The 17066-nt window shown below is 47.7% G+C and overlaps 1 protein-coding gene across 1 annotated transcript in view; it reads left to right on the top strand.

Moving 5' to 3' along the window:
* Nucleotides 1-17066, top strand: part of MKNK2 (MAPK interacting serine/threonine kinase 2) — a 39970-nt gene that overhangs the window by 10380 nt on the left and 12524 nt on the right. The window contains exons 5-11 of the mRNA XM_054981791.1: nucleotides 170-267; nucleotides 3727-3806; nucleotides 5600-5673; nucleotides 6372-6476; nucleotides 8297-8352; nucleotides 8816-8911; nucleotides 16403-16597. Coding sequence (XP_054837766.1) covers nucleotides 170-267; nucleotides 3727-3806; nucleotides 5600-5673; nucleotides 6372-6476; nucleotides 8297-8352; nucleotides 8816-8911; nucleotides 16403-16597 — 704 coding nt within the window. The remainder of the gene's footprint in view (nucleotides 1-169; nucleotides 268-3726; nucleotides 3807-5599; nucleotides 5674-6371; nucleotides 6477-8296; nucleotides 8353-8815; nucleotides 8912-16402; nucleotides 16598-17066) is intronic.

Here is a 17066-nt window from a genome sequence, read left to right as displayed (position 1 = left end):
CGGTGGATGGAATTTAAAGTAGAAGGGAAATTTGGCAAAATCCCATAAGTCTTTTCCATGAGGCCTCTGATCTGGTTGGCTGTTGACCGCTAGAGCAGGTATCCTAAACTTTTTTACGTTTTTGAAGTGTTGATTATTTTTCTCTCCCCCCCCCCCTTTGGCTCGACAGATGTTTACCAGCTCCAAGATGAGGTCCTTGGGGAAGGGGCCCATGCTAAAGTCCAGGCCTGTGTTAACCTTATCACCAACAAGGAATATGCAGTGAAGGTAAGGTTTCAAAGTTGAGGATGGGCTCCCGTGGGCGGCCATGTTGTTCACGAGCCAAAGGCCACTGGGTCCAGCTCAGCTAAGCAGCAGCTGGGGGTTGAGATACAAATGGTCGTGTTTTTCCCTCCTCTTCCCGTTCCCTTTCCCTTTCCCACCATGTTTTGCAGTAATGGTTTTCTGGTGGGCGGCTGGTCGGGACCGGAAAAAACCTTGACCTCCCCTGCTTTCTGTCTTGTTATGGCCCTGTGCCTGTAACTGCCAGAGGGCACTGTGAAAGGCTCAGAGGAGATGGCCTCCAGATCGCTCTTTCCAGCCCTAATAGTTCAGCATTGACTCATACGTGGTAATCTGGATGGTTTCCTCATTGAGGGAAGGACCCAAGGTCTCCAAAGATGGTCCCTTGAGTTTTTAAGAGGTCACTATTAACTGGCTGATGGAAGTCCTGAAGCATGCTTGGCGGCTGACTTGACTCCCACCCGGCTTAACCCAGCCCATTCAATAAGTTACTAGCTCACAAATTATTTCTAGCCCAGCTGCTTTTTATTTTGTCACATATTGAGTGGGAACCGATGCCTTTTGGGAGGGGCTGGTCACCACCTGCCGGCGATTCTTAATTCACTGCAGGCGAGTATTGACTTGAGAGCGATTTAACAAGTGGTGTTTGGAGCTTGAAAGTCAGGAGATGGCTTGGCTGTGCAAACTGGTTGGATGGCTTTGAGCTGAGGTGATTCCTCAGGCCTAACCCTCCACGCCAGGGTTACTGAGAGGGTGTGGCTATGATGGAAATTGTGACGTTCACTTTGTGGATCCTCAGCTGGAAGGCCTAGTGAAGTATCCATCCAGGTGTGACACTGACTTCCCTTTTCAACCTTGGTTGCGTCCTCTATTTTGACTATTGCCAGTGCCGTCCATCCACCCAAAGGCCATAGACCATTCCTCTAGTTTTGAGTGTCTACCTGTTAAGGTATTTGAACACATGCAGGTGAGGCTGGGCTCCTGAGCAGATTGTAAGCTGGGCTGCTCTTCTTTGCTTGTTTTTCCTGCTCAGGGAGGACTCTGTTGGTCCAAATACTATGCGTGTTTATTGAGAAATGCATTACATCGCGTCTCATGGTATTCACACCCAAATAAGTGCACGAAGGATATCGGCCACATTCATCTGATGCTGGAAACCAGCCGTTCAAATATTAAGAATCGCCCAGTGTCTGCAAATTTGAATCTAATTCTCTAGAACCAGTAGAATTTTCTTCTGTAAGAGAAGGCAGAAGAGTTTGGGAGCTCGTTAGCTGTCAAAAAAATGACTTGAGAGGAGCACAACAAAATTTGTAAAGGCCGGGAGGAAGTAGATAGGGAGAACTTTTTAAATCTCTCTCTCATAGTACTAGAACTTGGGGGCAGTTGCTGAAGAGATCCAGGATGGAGAAACTACCACTTTGTATAATGCATGGTTAACTTGTGGAAATCGCTGCCTGACGATGGAGTGGCTGCTAGCTCAGGTGCCTTTAAAGAGGTGATCAGACAAATTCGTGCGTGGTTATTGGTTGTAAAACCTCCCATGTTCTGAGGCAGTTGACCTATTAACCGCTGCCAGCTGCATAAAAATAATTTATTCTGAGTGGGGAGAGAGATCAGTTTTTTAAAAAAGAAAGCTCACCTGGAGCAACTGTTGAGTCACCAGAGGTGACCAATTGAATGGCTTTTTGAAAACCTGAACTTCTGTTCTCTCAGAATAGTAAAAAGTCCAGTAGTATCTTTAAAACTAACCAACTTTATTGAGGCATAAGCTTTTGAGAACCACAGATCTCTTCGTCTTCTCAGAAGCTTATGCCTCAATAAAATTGGTTAATCTTAAAGGTGCTACTGGACTTTTTACTATTTTGCAACTACAGACTAACATGGCTAACTCCTCTGAACCTAGTTCTCACAGAGTTTCCTTTCTGATTCGGTTGCTTTCTTCCTTCTCCCTCGTAGTGTCTCAGGATGGGCTTGAGTCCCTGCACCTATTTATTTATTATAAGCAAGGAGGGGGGAACCATGTTGGCCACCTCTCTCTCTCTCTCTCTCTCTCTCTCTCTCTCTCTCTCTCTCTCTCTCTCTCTCTCTCTCTCTCTCTCTCTCTCTCTCTCTAAAAAAAAAATAGATGTACCAGAAACCTATTGGCAAATATGGGTGGGTGGGGGATCACCCTTTTATTTTAGAGAAATAAATTAGGTTGTTTGGTTGCTGGAGTATTATTTTAAGAGAAATTTACCAAAAACAGAATTCCAGGTGCAAAAATCACCAGGGGGCTTGGGCATTTGAAACACTAAAATTTTGTTCCATTGGAAGTCAACTAGAATAGAGCCCACTTCTTCAGGTTCTAATGTCATTTTTAAAAAATGGTGGTCACAGCTCCATCCCTAATTTTTGCCTTTTAAAACATTGTGAAAAGTTAGTGAAAAGTTAGTTGAAATGTTCTCCGGAGTGGTGGAAAAGGTTGACATTTTTAAGTTGGATTGATTTTCCCTCCCCACCCCCCGAAAACTAGAACTGAGTCCACATGCTGGTCCTTTTCAACATGAATTTTTCCCTTCTGCTCCTGCCCCCCACAAGTTTTAGTCAATAAAAAAGCCCTCCCCATTTCTGATTGGCGTGACATGGGTCTGCTGTTCGTCTGGGATCTGAATGGCTTGGGCAAAAGCTTGGCAGCGTCTGTCTGTTTGGGGCAGATGCAGAGGGTGGGTGCAAAAGTGGGGCGGGGGAAGCATTGAGGTTATGACCTTGGTAGGGGGATTAGAACAGCTGCCACATTGAATTGGCGTCTCCGTGGCCTTTTATTGGCGAAGAGAGAAGAACAAGGGCTCTCTTCATGCAGCTTTGGGCTATAAAATGGCTACAGCTCTATATTTTCAAAGCCTGCCCCCCCCCCCATGAAACAATTCAGGCCTCCCCCTCCTTTCTCCACTCCTGCTCAGCATTTGCGATAAAGACGCACAAGTTCTTTATTTTGGGGTGAAAGAACCTTTTGATTGTACGCAATTCCTCGCGGATCGAGAGGGACAAGCAAATATGCTTCTTCAGGATTGGGATGGCGTCTGTTTCTTTTGTGGGAAGGGTTGGCTGGAACAAGAGGTGAATTTCTGCAGACTCCAAGTCCAAATTGGAAGAGGTGGAGCTGCGTATTGGATGTTTTTAAAACTGCCAGCCCAAAGTTTTGGCTGCCCGTGGTGTGGAAAGCAGGTGGCCTTTCAAGGGTGTAGAAGAGTTGTTGCCGTTTGATGTGTTTGTGTCTTGTTGCGTGCATGTAAAAAGTTAATATGTCAGGCAAAATGGCTAAGCTCCCTTATGTGCTAACTCTCTAGGGGCAGGGGATGTAGGGTGTGGCTGTGTGCACGAGAGCATCCAGTCACATTAGTTTGGACCGGCAGCCTTCACATGCACACTCACACACACTCTTCTTTTAAATTCTCCCTTTTAAAGATCATTGAGAAGCGTCTCGGACACATCCGGAGCAGAGTCTTTCGAGAGGTGGAGATGTTGTACCAGTGCCAAGGACATAGGTATGTGTGTGGTTCAGGGCCCTAGTCCTCATGGAGGAGCCGAATCTGAGCTTGTGCTGTGCCTCCTTGGCCTGGGGGCCAAGCTACACAATACATTTTAAAATGATGTGTGTCCAGCGAAGCTGACTTGCTTTCCCTACTGTTCTTTAGCAGGTCCAGGGAATTTCATTTTTAAAGCCTGCAGGGGCCCGATTCAGCTCAGGACTGCCGTTTTCCTGAGCCGAAACTGCCTCCCCCTGCTGGTTTTAAAAACAACATTCCCCACAGAGAGAGTAAATTGGGCTTTAGTTTGTGGCGTGGCAGCTTTTGTTCTGTTACCAAGCTTTGACCTGCTTACCGTTGGCTGCTCTATGTGTTGCGATCGATTCTGGGTTGGTTCCAAGATTCCCACTGGAGTAAAGGCTGTGTCTCCCTTTAGATTCAGGTGGTTGAATGTTCTAGCATGTAAAAAAAAAATCCCCTATATAGAAAACTAGTATGCTTGCTTAGGCTTTCTGTTTCCCTGCCTCCTTGTCTTCCAGATAGATGATCAGTACTGGCTTGGAAAACCGCATTCAGGAAACGTTTGCCCTTTGTGTGCTCATAGATAAACCTTCTTTACTGTTATCTAAAGCGTTTCAGACCTTTTAGGCTAGAGAAAAGGTGAATTCGTAAGTGGGGCAACAGGGTGTTGTCATAAAACAATCACTACACAAAGTTAGTAAGGGGAGGGCGATTGCTTAAAGCTCTCAAGTTGGCCCAAAACGGATTGACAGTGTAGAAAGTGTGGCACACAGTTAACTTATGGAACTGCCTGCCACAGGAGGTGGTGAGTGCCCCTGGCTTTAGGAAGAATGAGGACTGGGGAAAGACAGTCATGGAGCAGGGGGTAGGTCAGTAGTGATTGCCCCAGGGAGTTAAATGGAACCTCTTTCTAAACTTCCCCTGTGTTTTGGGAACTGCTTAAAAACTTTCTCTACATTTTGGGACCCAGTTCCAAAGTGTTGATGTACCTTTCCCCATCTTAAAATGCAGGAAACTCTGAACAAGATTACGGTTGTCTTTTTATGTGTACTGTGGATGAACTCTGGTGTGGCTGCACCGTGGACTTTGTTTCACGGGTATTTTGCACACCCTGTATATTGTCCATTAAGCCTCCTCTCCCGGCTTACGTGGTTCCTCCTCTGGCTTTGTGACCCACTCGGTGAGAGTCAGGAGCCACTTCTGGATCTCGACCCACAGTTTCAAGAAGCGCAGGGCTCTTTGCTTGCCCCCACCCCCCGCAATTGTATCCTCTGGTTCAATTAGCCTGGGGGAGAGTGACAAGCTTAAGGTGACATGGTGAGCTTCTTGGTAGAGGGAAGATTTGAACTCAGGTCTTGATATTGCGAGTCCGATGTTCTAACTGCTGCTTCATGCTGGTTCCAGAATGAATGCTCCAATCCTCTTAAATGCACATGGATGTAGGTAGGATCGGGCACATTGCCTTCACAGATATAAATTCTGTCCCTTGATTTGGGGACTGCTGGAGAAGCTTGGTGCCCCCAGTGTGGTAAACGTACCAGTGTATACTCACGCTCTGTACATGGTGTCCTTTACAGCTGTGCGTTCCTGCAAACCCCCCCCCCCCCCCACTGCCAAGCTGGGCACAGGTGGTCCCCTTTCTTTGCTGCTTGCTCAGGCATCTCGCTCGAAGTGGCCGCCTCTCGTATGGGGGAACCTTTCCCCCTCCCCTGCCACACGCTTGGCCTTCTTGACCCTTTTCTTACCTTTTTATTTAAAAAAATCTGTTTTTCTTCTTTGCTTTCCGGTAGGAACATCTTGGAATTGATTGAATTCTTTGAAGAAGAGGACCGATTCTACCTCGTGTTTGAAAAGATGAGGGGAGGTAAGTGGTAGTTAGAAAAATGTTATTTTTCTAAGGAACCGTTCTTCCTCTGCCTTCTGACAGCCAAGACACAATTCAATTTTCTTGCAGGTTTTCTGGCCACACACTGAGTTACTGTGGTTGGCAGTAGGGTGTGTGTGTGTGTTTTGCATGTGCCCGTAAGAACTGAGGTTGCTAAGCTGGCATTCTTATAGGCAGTAGCTTCAGGACAGAGAAAAGGAATTACTGCTTTGCCCCACTTACGGAACTCTCTACCACAAGATGCAGCTATTGCCACTGGCATAGAGAGCTTTAAAAGTGGGTGTGACAAATGGGGGGGGTGTCCCTTGGAGACTGTACACCATGGTTGCTAAATGGAACCTTCTGGCACACCTCTGAATGCCAGTTACTGGCGCTGGGGTGGCAAAGGGGTGGGTGGGAACGGGACTTCTCAGGTGGGAAACAGGATGCTGGACCTGTTCCTCTGATCATGCAGATCTCTTCTTAGATACACCAGGAGGATTACTGTGATCCAGGTGAATGGAACCTGTATGTTCAGGAGCACTCTACCTCTGCTTATCAAATGTTATGGACCATGAGTGGGTTCTACCTTCTAGGCTTTCTGAAAGCATCCATTAGGACCTGACAGACCTTTGGCCTGATCCAGCCAGGCTCTCTTCTAACGTGCTGCACTCTTCCCCTCCCCTGTTTCCCCTCAGGCTCCATCTTAACCCATATTCACCGTCGGCGCCATTTCAATGAATTGGAGGCCAGCATGGTGGTGCACGACATTTCGAGTGCCCTTAACTACTTGCACAACAAAGGTGAGCATCCTTTGTGGGTCTGGCATTGTTTCTGCTGGGGGTGGGGGTGGGTCATAGAATCTTAGGGTTGGAAGGGACTTCTGGGGTCATCTAGTCCAACCTCCTGCATCATGCAGGAAATTCACAACTACCTCCCCCCCACACACCCAGTGACCCCAGCCAAGATGTCAAAACGTCGCCAGTATCCCCAGCCAGACTGGCCTGGGGGAAATTGCTACCTGAAGGGTCGTTGGGGACTCTCCTTGTGTTACCTGTTTCTCACCGCCTATCAGGGCAATGTCCTTTGCCCTCGCCCTGTGCCCGCTGCTCCTCAAGGCCATGTGTGGGTGTGGAGTTATTTCGGGACAGCTGTGCCTTGTTGATGCCACCCTCCTTTCCCCTCCCTGTGCTAGCTGAACAAAATGTAGAAGCATCTTTTTTTTTGAATGCTTCAGAGGAATTATGGGCAGATGCCCTACTTGCCATTTTAAATCTTGTTTTTCCAGTTCTTTGCCACCTGGAGTGAGGCAGGGAAACGTTCCAGCTGCATTGCTAGCTCTGTAGAGTTGGCGTGATGGTTCTCTTCAGAAGTCTTGGCTGGGTGGCATCAGAAAGGCCTCGGGAGGGGGCAGGAGTGGCTCTGCCTGCATATATCACTGAGTTCTGGTATACATTTAGTAATGAACCTGCCTGTCGCTTTGAAAAGCAGCTTTGCAGCTAGTCCTCAGGGTATCTCCCCCCCCTTTACATGACACTAAAACTGGGGTTCCCAACCTTTTTGAGCCTGCAGGCACCTTTGGAATTCTGACACAGGGTGGTGGGCATATCAATAGAATGGCTGCCACAGGAAACAGAGGTAACCACAAACACCAGGGAGAGAGACTACACATATCTCTAATAGTAATTCTTCAGTATTTCAAGCAGGAGCTCTGTTTAACCGGATGCCTTTTAATTTGCACAGCCAACCAGCTCTCCAGTGGGCATTCTGTTGCCCAGTTGGGCATGTCCCACTCACTTTCTAAAAACCACTTGGCTGGTGCCAGTGTTGGGTGACATGGCACCCACAGCCACCATGTTGGGGGACCGTGCACTAGAAGGTGGGGTCCCTAAAGTACATTTTTATGTTTGGGAAAGGCACAGCTTATGAAATCTGCCGCTGGTTTAAAATGGTTTAGCTAGTCATGGATGCGTTACCCACCAGAGATAACATAGAAGTTCCAGGTTTAAAGGCAGTCCGAACATTAGACTCTGTGGTTCAAAAAGAAGCCTTGTAGGAGCATAAGACTAGCAACAGTTTAAAATCTAACAGGAAAAGACATTATTGGCCTATAGATGAGCGTTTTAGTGGCCTGGCTTCCGGAGGTTGAGTTTAGGTTAGCTCAGTGGAACCTCCATGTACAGGGGCAGTCTTCTGAAATGGTGTTGAAGGCCTAGGGGTGGTCAATGCCAGGATTAGGAGACCTTTTTTGGAAGCTAAATTCCAGGATGGGAAGGGAGGCAGAAAATAAATGCAGTATTTGAAAATGTAATCCGGCCAGCTACCCCTGAAGCATGATTGCTAAGCCAGCAGATGAGGTTATGTTCTTAGCTCAAGATATTGCCAACACCGATTCTAGTCCAGTCTTTTTACAAAATCCTTCCTCTGGATGTGGTCACCCAGGGAGTAGCTTTTGGCAAGCTTGCTGCTCAAATCCTGCTGCAGTTCCTACGTGGGGCACGCTGTTAAAAGAGCAAAACCACTCTCTTCCAACTTTGTTACCATTTTCATCTTGACAATGGAAAGGGTTTTGGTTGCCGCTGACATTTAATTTGTGATGTGCCCCTCCCTTTTTCTCCCCCAGGAATAGCACATAGAGATCTCAAACCAGAAAATATTCTCTGCGAGAGTCCCAATCAGGTAAGCAGCAGAACAGAAACTTCTGTTTTTTTCCACATCAGGATGCTTAGACTCTTGAGCGGTTGGTGGAATTTGCTGCTACAGGATGTGGCAATAAAGGTGTTAATAAAAATATCATAAGAACTGCGGACCTGGGCCGTTTCCACGCCACTCACTTTCATCCGGAATGGGGGCGCAACGTCACGCAAAACTTGCAGAAGATAGTATCTTCTTGCGCGAGTTTTGCGCAATGTCATGCAAAACCCGCGTGAGAAGATGCTATCTTCCGCAGTTTTTTTGCAACGTTGCGCCCCGTTCCGGATGAAGGTGAGTAGTGTGGAAACGGCCCTGAGCTTTTAAAAGGAAAGGTGAGGTGGGAGTGGATTTTTTATTGCTTTATTTTGGTGGGTCGGATAGGATAATATCCTTGTGAACTTAACGGGTGATGTTTTTCGCCTTTCCTTATCTTCACCCCGAATGCCAGGTTTCCCCCGTTAAAATCTGCGACTTTGACTTGGGAAGTGGAATCAAGTTGAATGGCGACTGCTCCCCCATCTCCACTCCGGAGTTGCTCACCCCGGTAAGCCCTCTGACAGCGGAATCCTGAAGAAGACTTGAGATTTGTGTCATTTGGATATAACTACCGGTATAATTCCTAGGGTTCGCCGGAGCACCTGCTGAGATGTATTTGGTTCCATAGCAAAGGGCTGCTTTGTGCAGGCTGACAATAGACCTGTGAAACTCCCTGCTACAGGATGTGTTGAGCGCTGCTTGCTTAGATCAGTGGTTTTCAGTCCACGAGTCAGGACCTTCAGGAGGGCTTGGGAGCAGTTATAGATTAACCAGGTTTTTTTGCTGGTATTTGGAAGACCCTCCTGCGTAAAGAGCAAGAGTGCTCTGCCTTCTACCTCTCTAGGCATGTTGAGAAAGCAGTGGGACAGCCACCATGGTGGTGGGGAAGATTCTTCTATGTCTCTGATCCTCGGTCTTCTTCTCGCTATGATCCATGTCTGAGTGCTTGGCTTGTATTTCTGGCCTCTGGCACTTCTGGCCTTGACACCAGCGAGTGCAAAGCTGGCTCTCCTTCCTTGTGTCACTTGACTCTGACTCATGACTTCCTGTCACATGAACGGGATGAAGATCCCTTACTTTTTGGTGCGTTCAGAGAAATAGTGGCTTGGGATTGTGGAGGTTCTCATAAATTGCAAATTTACCTTGCCAACTTTAGTAAAAATGAAAATAACTTGGAACCTGCCTTTCCAGACAAACGGGGCGTTACCCTCATTTCCGAAACAGGTTTATACAGAGCCATTTGCCTGAGCACCTAGGGCGAGTAGAACTTCCTTGTAGGTGACTGAGGCTGGAAAAGCAGTTGTAAAGTAGAAGAGTTTCTAGCATACCTTAAGGACCACTAGAGGTGTTGTATGAGCAACTAAGCTAGTAAAAAACACTTGCGGTCAAGTAACTTTTGCACATTTATTTTCACGAATACTGCATTGCATGGCCAGGTTTCACGGTTACTCTAATGTTCCGCTTTCCTTCCATCTACTTTATAATTGGCCTACCTGTTCATGTGCCGGAGTGGCATTATAATCTTCCGTGGTCCAGAACTGGTAGAAAGCTGAAAGTGAACGTAGTGAGTTCCGATCCCTTTGTGGACTTGTGGGGAGCCAGGGGCAGCAGTATACATCCCTGCTTTAGGGTCCCCCTCTGTGAACTGCAGGGGGGAGGATAGGTGACCCAATTGCCTGCTTTGCTTGGGCTGGGTGGGCCTGAATTTCTTTCATGGAGCCCAGCCCTCCTTACAATTGCCTCCCAAGACTTCTTGCTTGTCCTCCGTTCCACGCGTGGCAGGTGCCGGTGAGTTTTATAGCTTCCGTTTTTCGGTACTGTTGCTGGTCGAGGTAACCCTGCAAGAATATTCAGTCTATGCTGAAGCTTCTATGAACACTTTCATTCCCGTTTCTCCATCCTCAAGGGATGTTAAATTGTACCTCTTCTCCCCCCTCCACCCCATGCAAAAGCTGGTGTTGGAGAGAGGTGTCAGGGGCTGGGCAGTCTAGCCAGATGTAGAATCTTGTTCCAGACAACGGTACCAAGTTTCATTCGATTTGTCTTAAATGCAGGTGTTGGTTTGAACACGCGGCTTCCTTGACACAAGTGAACTAGCAGCCCTTGAGGTCACACACTCCATTCTTTTGCTGATAATCTGGCTAATAAATTCTTGTTTTTAGTGCAAAATCCAGTATGGTGATGTGTCTGAACTGCTGAATCCAAACCAAGATTTGACCCTGAATTAAGCTCTGGTTCTCAGGATCAAATGCTGGTTTGCCACAACAGTGCAGTTACTGAATTTAGTAGCCGTATCTCAGGGGAGACAACAATAAACCATAGTTTATCGTTGTCTTTGGTTAAGACCATAGTTTATTGTTGTCTGAATACGGTTCTGTAGACCAGTACTAAACAGAAATTAAACTGAAGATTGTGTTTTATTTGGCCAAGAGTAGTGGCGGACTGTTTGGGATTTTTTGGTGAGCCATGTGGAACTGGTTAAATTTTGCAGGGTTTTTAATCTGAGAATGAGAATGAATTGCATGGAATCTTTTATATTTAGGACCAATGAAACTGACACAAAGCATAAGAGATTGCACCAATTTATAGTTTTAGAACTTTGCATGGATCCATATGGCTGTTTACAGCCTTTTAGATTTGCCTTTTTAAAAAATGGGTTTAAAACCATGCTGAGATAGTACTTCACAAACACCCCCCCCCCCCACACACACACACAGAAAACACATTTGGTGCAGAGTTTGAAACAGAATTTAAGCTGCAGGATCCATCTTGATGTTGCGGTGCTTAAGGAGTGCAATCTCTTAATATATGTTTGACAGATTTCCCGGCTCATGAGAAACAGGCTGTGTTATACAGCAGTCTGAACCACCGGGTTGAGTGGTTGTCTGAAAAGTATGCGCCCTCTTTCTGGCCGCGATGCCCCAACTTCAGGGCAAGGGTTGCATTGATTACAGGCTGGGGGCGGGCGGGCTGCCCTTTAATATAAGTTTTCTCTGCCCTTTTAAAAACCGGTAATGGTTGAAATGTGAAAATCCAGAATTGTGTGCTCAACGCACTATGTTTCACCCTGCTTATCTTCACCTTGCACATTACGGTGGTGGGGTTAATCCAGCGGTCTCCTTCCCCCAAGTTCTGTACTTGGGTGGAAATCTGGGTCTTACATAATAATGCTTTTTTAATTCTTTGCTCTCCCCCCCCCCTTCCCAGTCATGCCTGGCTGGCTGGTTCAAAATGCAACGCTCTGAAATGCAATGCGCCGTCTCTCCCACTAAGTCAAGGGTGGCGGCCTGGGCTTCGGGCCGGGCTCTGGAAAGATCTGCCCTCAGCAACAGCTTTGCTGATTGGCTGGCAGGGCGAGGTTGGTCTTCGCTGGTTGGGTGTTTCCATCGCCCTTTCCTTCCCCTCCCCCCTGTGATGTGGGAGGTGAGGAAGCTTGCCAAAAAAAATGGGTCGGCCCCGTCTTTCATCTGGAGGTGGTGGCTAAATCACCTAGTAAACGGGCATATGCAGTCTGTTGTGGGAGGGTGTCTGCGTGCGTGCGTGTGTGTGTGTGTGTGTGTGCAGCTGGCGCAGCAAGTTGTCTGTTTTCTTGGCCTCCCTCAAAGGAAGTTTCCCACACCCTCTCCTCTCCATCTCGTGATTTCTAAGAGGTATGAAAAGCATCGAGTGCCATTTTAAAGAGAACAGCGGTTCTCGCTTTTATGGAATTAAAATCTCTTCATTCCAAATTTGGGTCCTGCTGTGAGTCCTCCCCGTATGCTTCAGGTGGGTAGCCCTGTTAGTCTGCAGGAGAAAAGCAAGATTTGGGTCCTGTAGCACCTTAGATTTCCAAGGTGTGAGCTTTTGGGAGCCAAAGATCCCAAAAGACACTCTGTACATGCTCAGAAGTAGTTTTAGGCAGGTGGCTGTGTTGGTCTGCAGTCAAAGAGCAAGATCCGGGTCCGGCAGCACCTTAAAGACCAACTAGATTTGGCTTTTGAAAGCCAGAGTTCCTAAAAGACACTCTGTACATGCTCAGAAGTAGTTTTGAGAGTCAAGGCTCTCTTGATTAGAGCGCTAAAGCTCCTCCCCTGGAAATCTAGTTGGCCTTTAAGGTGCTACAGGCGAGCCTTTGATCTCTTCCCGAAAACCAAACCCCAAACTTGTCTCTGTTCCTTCAAGGCTCCCTTTGGGACAGGTTCCTCCTTCCCTCCTCTCCTCAGCTGTTCTGTAAACAGGACTCTTCCATACAAAATAAGGTTGCCAACCTGCAGGCGGGCCCTGGAAATCCCCTGCAATTACAGCTGATCTTCAGGCTACAGAGGTCCGTTCCTGTGGAGAAAATGGCGGCCCCAGAGGGCAGACTTTAGGGCATTGCGTTCCTGCCGGACTCCCTCCTCTCTCCAAACCCTGCCGTCCCCAGGCTTCAGCCCCAAATGTCTAGGAATTTCCCAGGTCAGAGTTGGCAACCCTGGTACAAAGGCCCTCCTTGGAAGGGCTTCAAAGTGATTGCCTGAAGATTCTGATCTTTTTTTCCCTTCTCAGTTTTCTTGATTCCTAAAACCTCACCGTAAAACACGAGCCACATTTAGTAACTTGCAGATAGCAACATACAGAACAGTGCGCTTCTGCAGTCCTTACGCCACCGCTCCAAGGTAGGCCGGCCCCCATGTTGCAGGTGAGGCTCGGTATGGGGGGTTGCTTTCCTCAGTCCAGTGAGTAAGCTGGCAGCCGTGGGGCAATGCTTGAACCTGCATCTTCCTGAATCCTAGCTCCTTTTCTTAGCCTCTGTGCTTGATTTTTATTTGCCGAAGTTGAGCTAGATGGTGTGTATGAAGAAGGCCTCAAAGTGGCTTCGGCGTGGGGTTGAGAAGGAAAGGCTCCGGGTCTGTTTTCAGCCTAACATAAACCTTAGCAGGGGGTGCTTTTAAAATCAGAGGGCCCTTGGCCTGCTTTTCTGGGGTCCTGGAGAGTTTGTGGAACCAAAGGGCCTTCTCCGTTCTCTCTTAAGTGCTCCCCCCCCACCACCAAATTTCTGTGGTCTGCCACGTGGCAGGGCTGACTCACCACAGTTGGGCAGGCAAGTGAAGCCTTTTGCCCCACCCTGTCCTTGCCGGTTGATCTTCTGGGTCAACTCTGACTTTCTGCTAAGGAAGGGGTGGCTGATGCAACCTCCGTGCAAGAGACTTGTTACTCTACTCCTGGTAGGTTCAGTCCAGCCTGGCTGGGAGGGGAGAGAGGATGCTAACAAGTGGTACAGCTGTTACGCCTCTTCTCTCAAACTCCTTTGTGTGGGGATCTGACTTATTTACTGTGCATATTTGTGTGCGCGCATACGAGGGAATTCTCTCTTGCAACTGAATTGGGTGCAGCAGCAGCATCCAAAAGGTTTTCTCTGAGCGCATGGAGAGTGCCTTTCTCCTGGTTGCCAAGGCAGCCCACCCCTTTTTCTCAACAGGGGCCGCTTTCACACTGCTCACCAGCCACGGAACGGAACGTCGTGCCGATGCAGGCGACATCGAATGTGGAGAACAGCTCACAGAGATGTGGGAAAACTGGCCTGCTCAAGCTGCTGAGAGCTTATGGCATCCTAGGAGGGGAGATTTGGATTGGGTCTAGTCTCAGATTATCCCCCAGTTTGTTGCCTTGTGTATGGATCCCCGAAGACACACAATGGGGCCACCCACAAAGCAAGGAGAGGTCTGGTGTACTTAGGGAAGTTCCCAAATGGAGAGCCAGATTGGTGCAGTGGTTAAGAGCGGCAGGACTCTAATCTGGAGAGCTGGGTTTGATTCTCCACTCCTCCGCTTGAAGCCAGCTGGGTGCCCTTGGGCCAGTCACAGCTCTCTCAGAGCTCTCTCAGCCCCACCCACCTCACAGGGTGATTGTTGTGGGGATAATAATAACATTCTTTGTAAGCCGTTCTGAGTGGGTGTTAAATTGTCCTGAAGGGCAGTATATAAATCGAATGTTGTTATTTTTATTATTATTAAGGACATATGATGTCCCTGAAAGAGTGAGGGATTCAAATGTCCCTTTTCAACCTGGGAGCCGGCTGATTTTAACCCCAGGGGTAGCATCTGTGTGGGGTTCTGTCCCTTCAAAGCCTTCCAGATCACTCTCTTACTTTAGCCCTCTCCATTGCAATTTAGATTATAATTTCTTTGGGGTACAGACATTGATAACTCTATGCAAACATGGAAAAGAGTCCAGTAGCACTATGCAAACATCTTTTCCCCCCTTCTAAGAAAGAGGAGCCTATCCCCCATTTTGAGTTGGAGAAGAGGGTGAGCAAGTATCTTTGAACAGCTGTTTTTTCCTGCTGTCCCCCCCACCCCTCGATTTTTCACTGGCGGCCCCAGCAAGGGTGTTGTGCACCAGATTTCTGGGCATCCACTGGCTTGTCATCTAGAAATGCCTTGCTAAGCGTGTGGGGCAGGAAGCAAATATGTTGTCTATTCCTAGTATCTGGAGGTAAACTGCTTCTGAACATGGAGGATTAGATCTTGCTTTAACAAGCAGCAGAGTGGAGAGAAATTTTGGTGTGTGTGCACGCATGTGTGCGTGTTGGCACCTCTTGTCCAGGAGCAGTCTATCTGAGCAGAGAAATCCTCCTTTCGAGTTTTGGAACTTTACCCGGTGGCTGGTGGGATTCAGGGCATGGTGCGGAGGGCAATCTAAAATCCCCTCTGTCTGGAGATCAGGGGGTGGGGCCACCGGCCATGTGACCATTTTCAAGGGGTGCCGGAACTCCATTCCACCGTGTTCCAGCTGAAAAAAAGCCTGGGTGCAGAAAGTTTTGAGTGATAAAAATGGGGCAGGAGAGGCTTGCATGAGTAAGCTGAGGACCGGGATCTCGGTTTTCATTTTAAAAAACAGGGTGTGCTTTTGTGCTTTTCTGTTTATCTAAAATCTGTGCCTGGTATGAAATCTCTTTTCTCTCTCCCCTGCTTTGAGCATTGAGAGGAGTGAACGTGGCGGGTGTTGGGATTGCGTTGCATTTGGAAATGGAAGAGGTTTTCATTTGGTACATATAAAATCACTTTGCATGAAAAACAATGAGACGCTCTGTTCCTTTTCTTGGGTACTGTATAAATTTCTGTGCTGCTTTCCCATCCCCTTTCTTTCTTGGAGGCACTGGGAAATCCCAGGGGAGTGGCTGCCCATTTGAACCTGTGGCCCTTTGCTTCCTGGAAATGCTGGATCCCTTTATAGTTCTTGGCCCGAGTCCCTCCCTCTCCACCGGAGAACTTCTGGGAAGGAATGTCCTTGCTATCTGTGTGCTGGTTGACACGCAGGTTGGGGAGGGTGGCTGTTGTGTTTGCTTTCTGGAATGCAGGGAGTACCTTCTAGCAAAGAGGGCCAGTCTTAATTGCTTTGCTGGATCAGATAGTAAACCCTTTTGTTTCCACCTGGCAGGAACCAGTGGAGAAGAGGTCCTCATCACCCCGTTTGTCCGATATTTGGTGGTATACTACCCCTGAACTTGAGGCTTTTGTTGTTTATCATGGCTGATGGTTATTGTTAAGACTTATTCTCCATGAATCTTCCTTTTTAGCAGTGGCCTCACTCATCTTGTGGTGGGGAATTCCGCAAGCTAATTTTTTCCCGTTGTATGCGTAACTTCTTAGTCAGCCCTGAATCTGTTGCCAGTTGGGTTTTTTTTTTAATTGAGTGCTCCCGAGTAATGTATCAGGAGATTTCTGCTCTCTAGCAATTACCTGTGCGCCTGTTTCTGAAATAACAGGTTACCAGTTCTTATGATTCATATGGAAACAGGCCTCTGATCGTCTTCCAGTTTGCTGCTTTTGTCATCAGAGTGGGAAAACGTGGCTATTTAAATCTGGTCACCCTGTCTGCGACTGGCTCAATGCCAGGAATGTGTGAATAGTGTATTGTCTTTTAAATTCTCTTGTCTCCCCACTCCCAGCTTAATCCGCATAGTGTATGCCGTAATACATTTGCTGGACTTCTAAGGCCCCCTGCTGTCCTAACTGCTGCTTGTTTGTTTCCTTTCTAGTGTGGTTCAGCGGAGTACATGGCTCCGGAAGTCGTGGAGGCTTTCAATGAAGAGGCATCCATCTACGACAAGCGCTGCGACCTGTGGAGCTTGGGGGTCATCCTCTACATCATGTTGAGTGGTTACCCACCCTTCGTAGGGCACTGTGGGACTGACTGCGGCTGGGACCGCGGAGAAGCCTGCCCTGCCTGCCAGGTAAATAGCTAAAGCCAGCCAGCTTTCTAGTTGTGCCTCCAAGTGGGAGAATAGCGAAAGACTCTTGGAGTTGTGGGGTTTCTTTTGGCTGCCTGCGCAGCTTGGCTCACTTATTTGAGCCTCCTTTTTTTTCTGCAGCCCCCTTTCCGGCTTTGCTCAGCTCCTGCTCTGTTGTCTTCTGTTGACATTCTGACTGGCTGTAGCCCTCTAGAAATGAGTTTGATTTAATAAGATTAAGTGGGTGGCAACCCTGAAGAGGGTCTTCTTGGTCATGACACTGGAACGCTGTAATCAGGGAAACTCAACTGTCTCCTTCTGTTATCATCTTTTACTAGTGGATGAAAACTTTTGTTTTATTTAGCATTCTCTCAGTGATCTTTTGTTCCTACTCAGCGTTTTAATCGTAGTTTGTTTGGATTTGTTTATGCATTTTAGCTCTGGTTTTAATTGTTGCGTCTTCAGTTGGTTT

Source organism: Eublepharis macularius, chromosome 5, assembly GCF_028583425.1.
Source record: "Eublepharis macularius isolate TG4126 chromosome 5, MPM_Emac_v1.0, whole genome shotgun sequence".
NCBI lineage: Eukaryota > Metazoa > Chordata > Lepidosauria > Squamata > Eublepharidae > Eublepharis > Eublepharis macularius.
The sequence above is the reverse complement of the archived record's forward strand: the minus strand, read 5'-3'. Positions and strand labels throughout refer to the sequence as shown.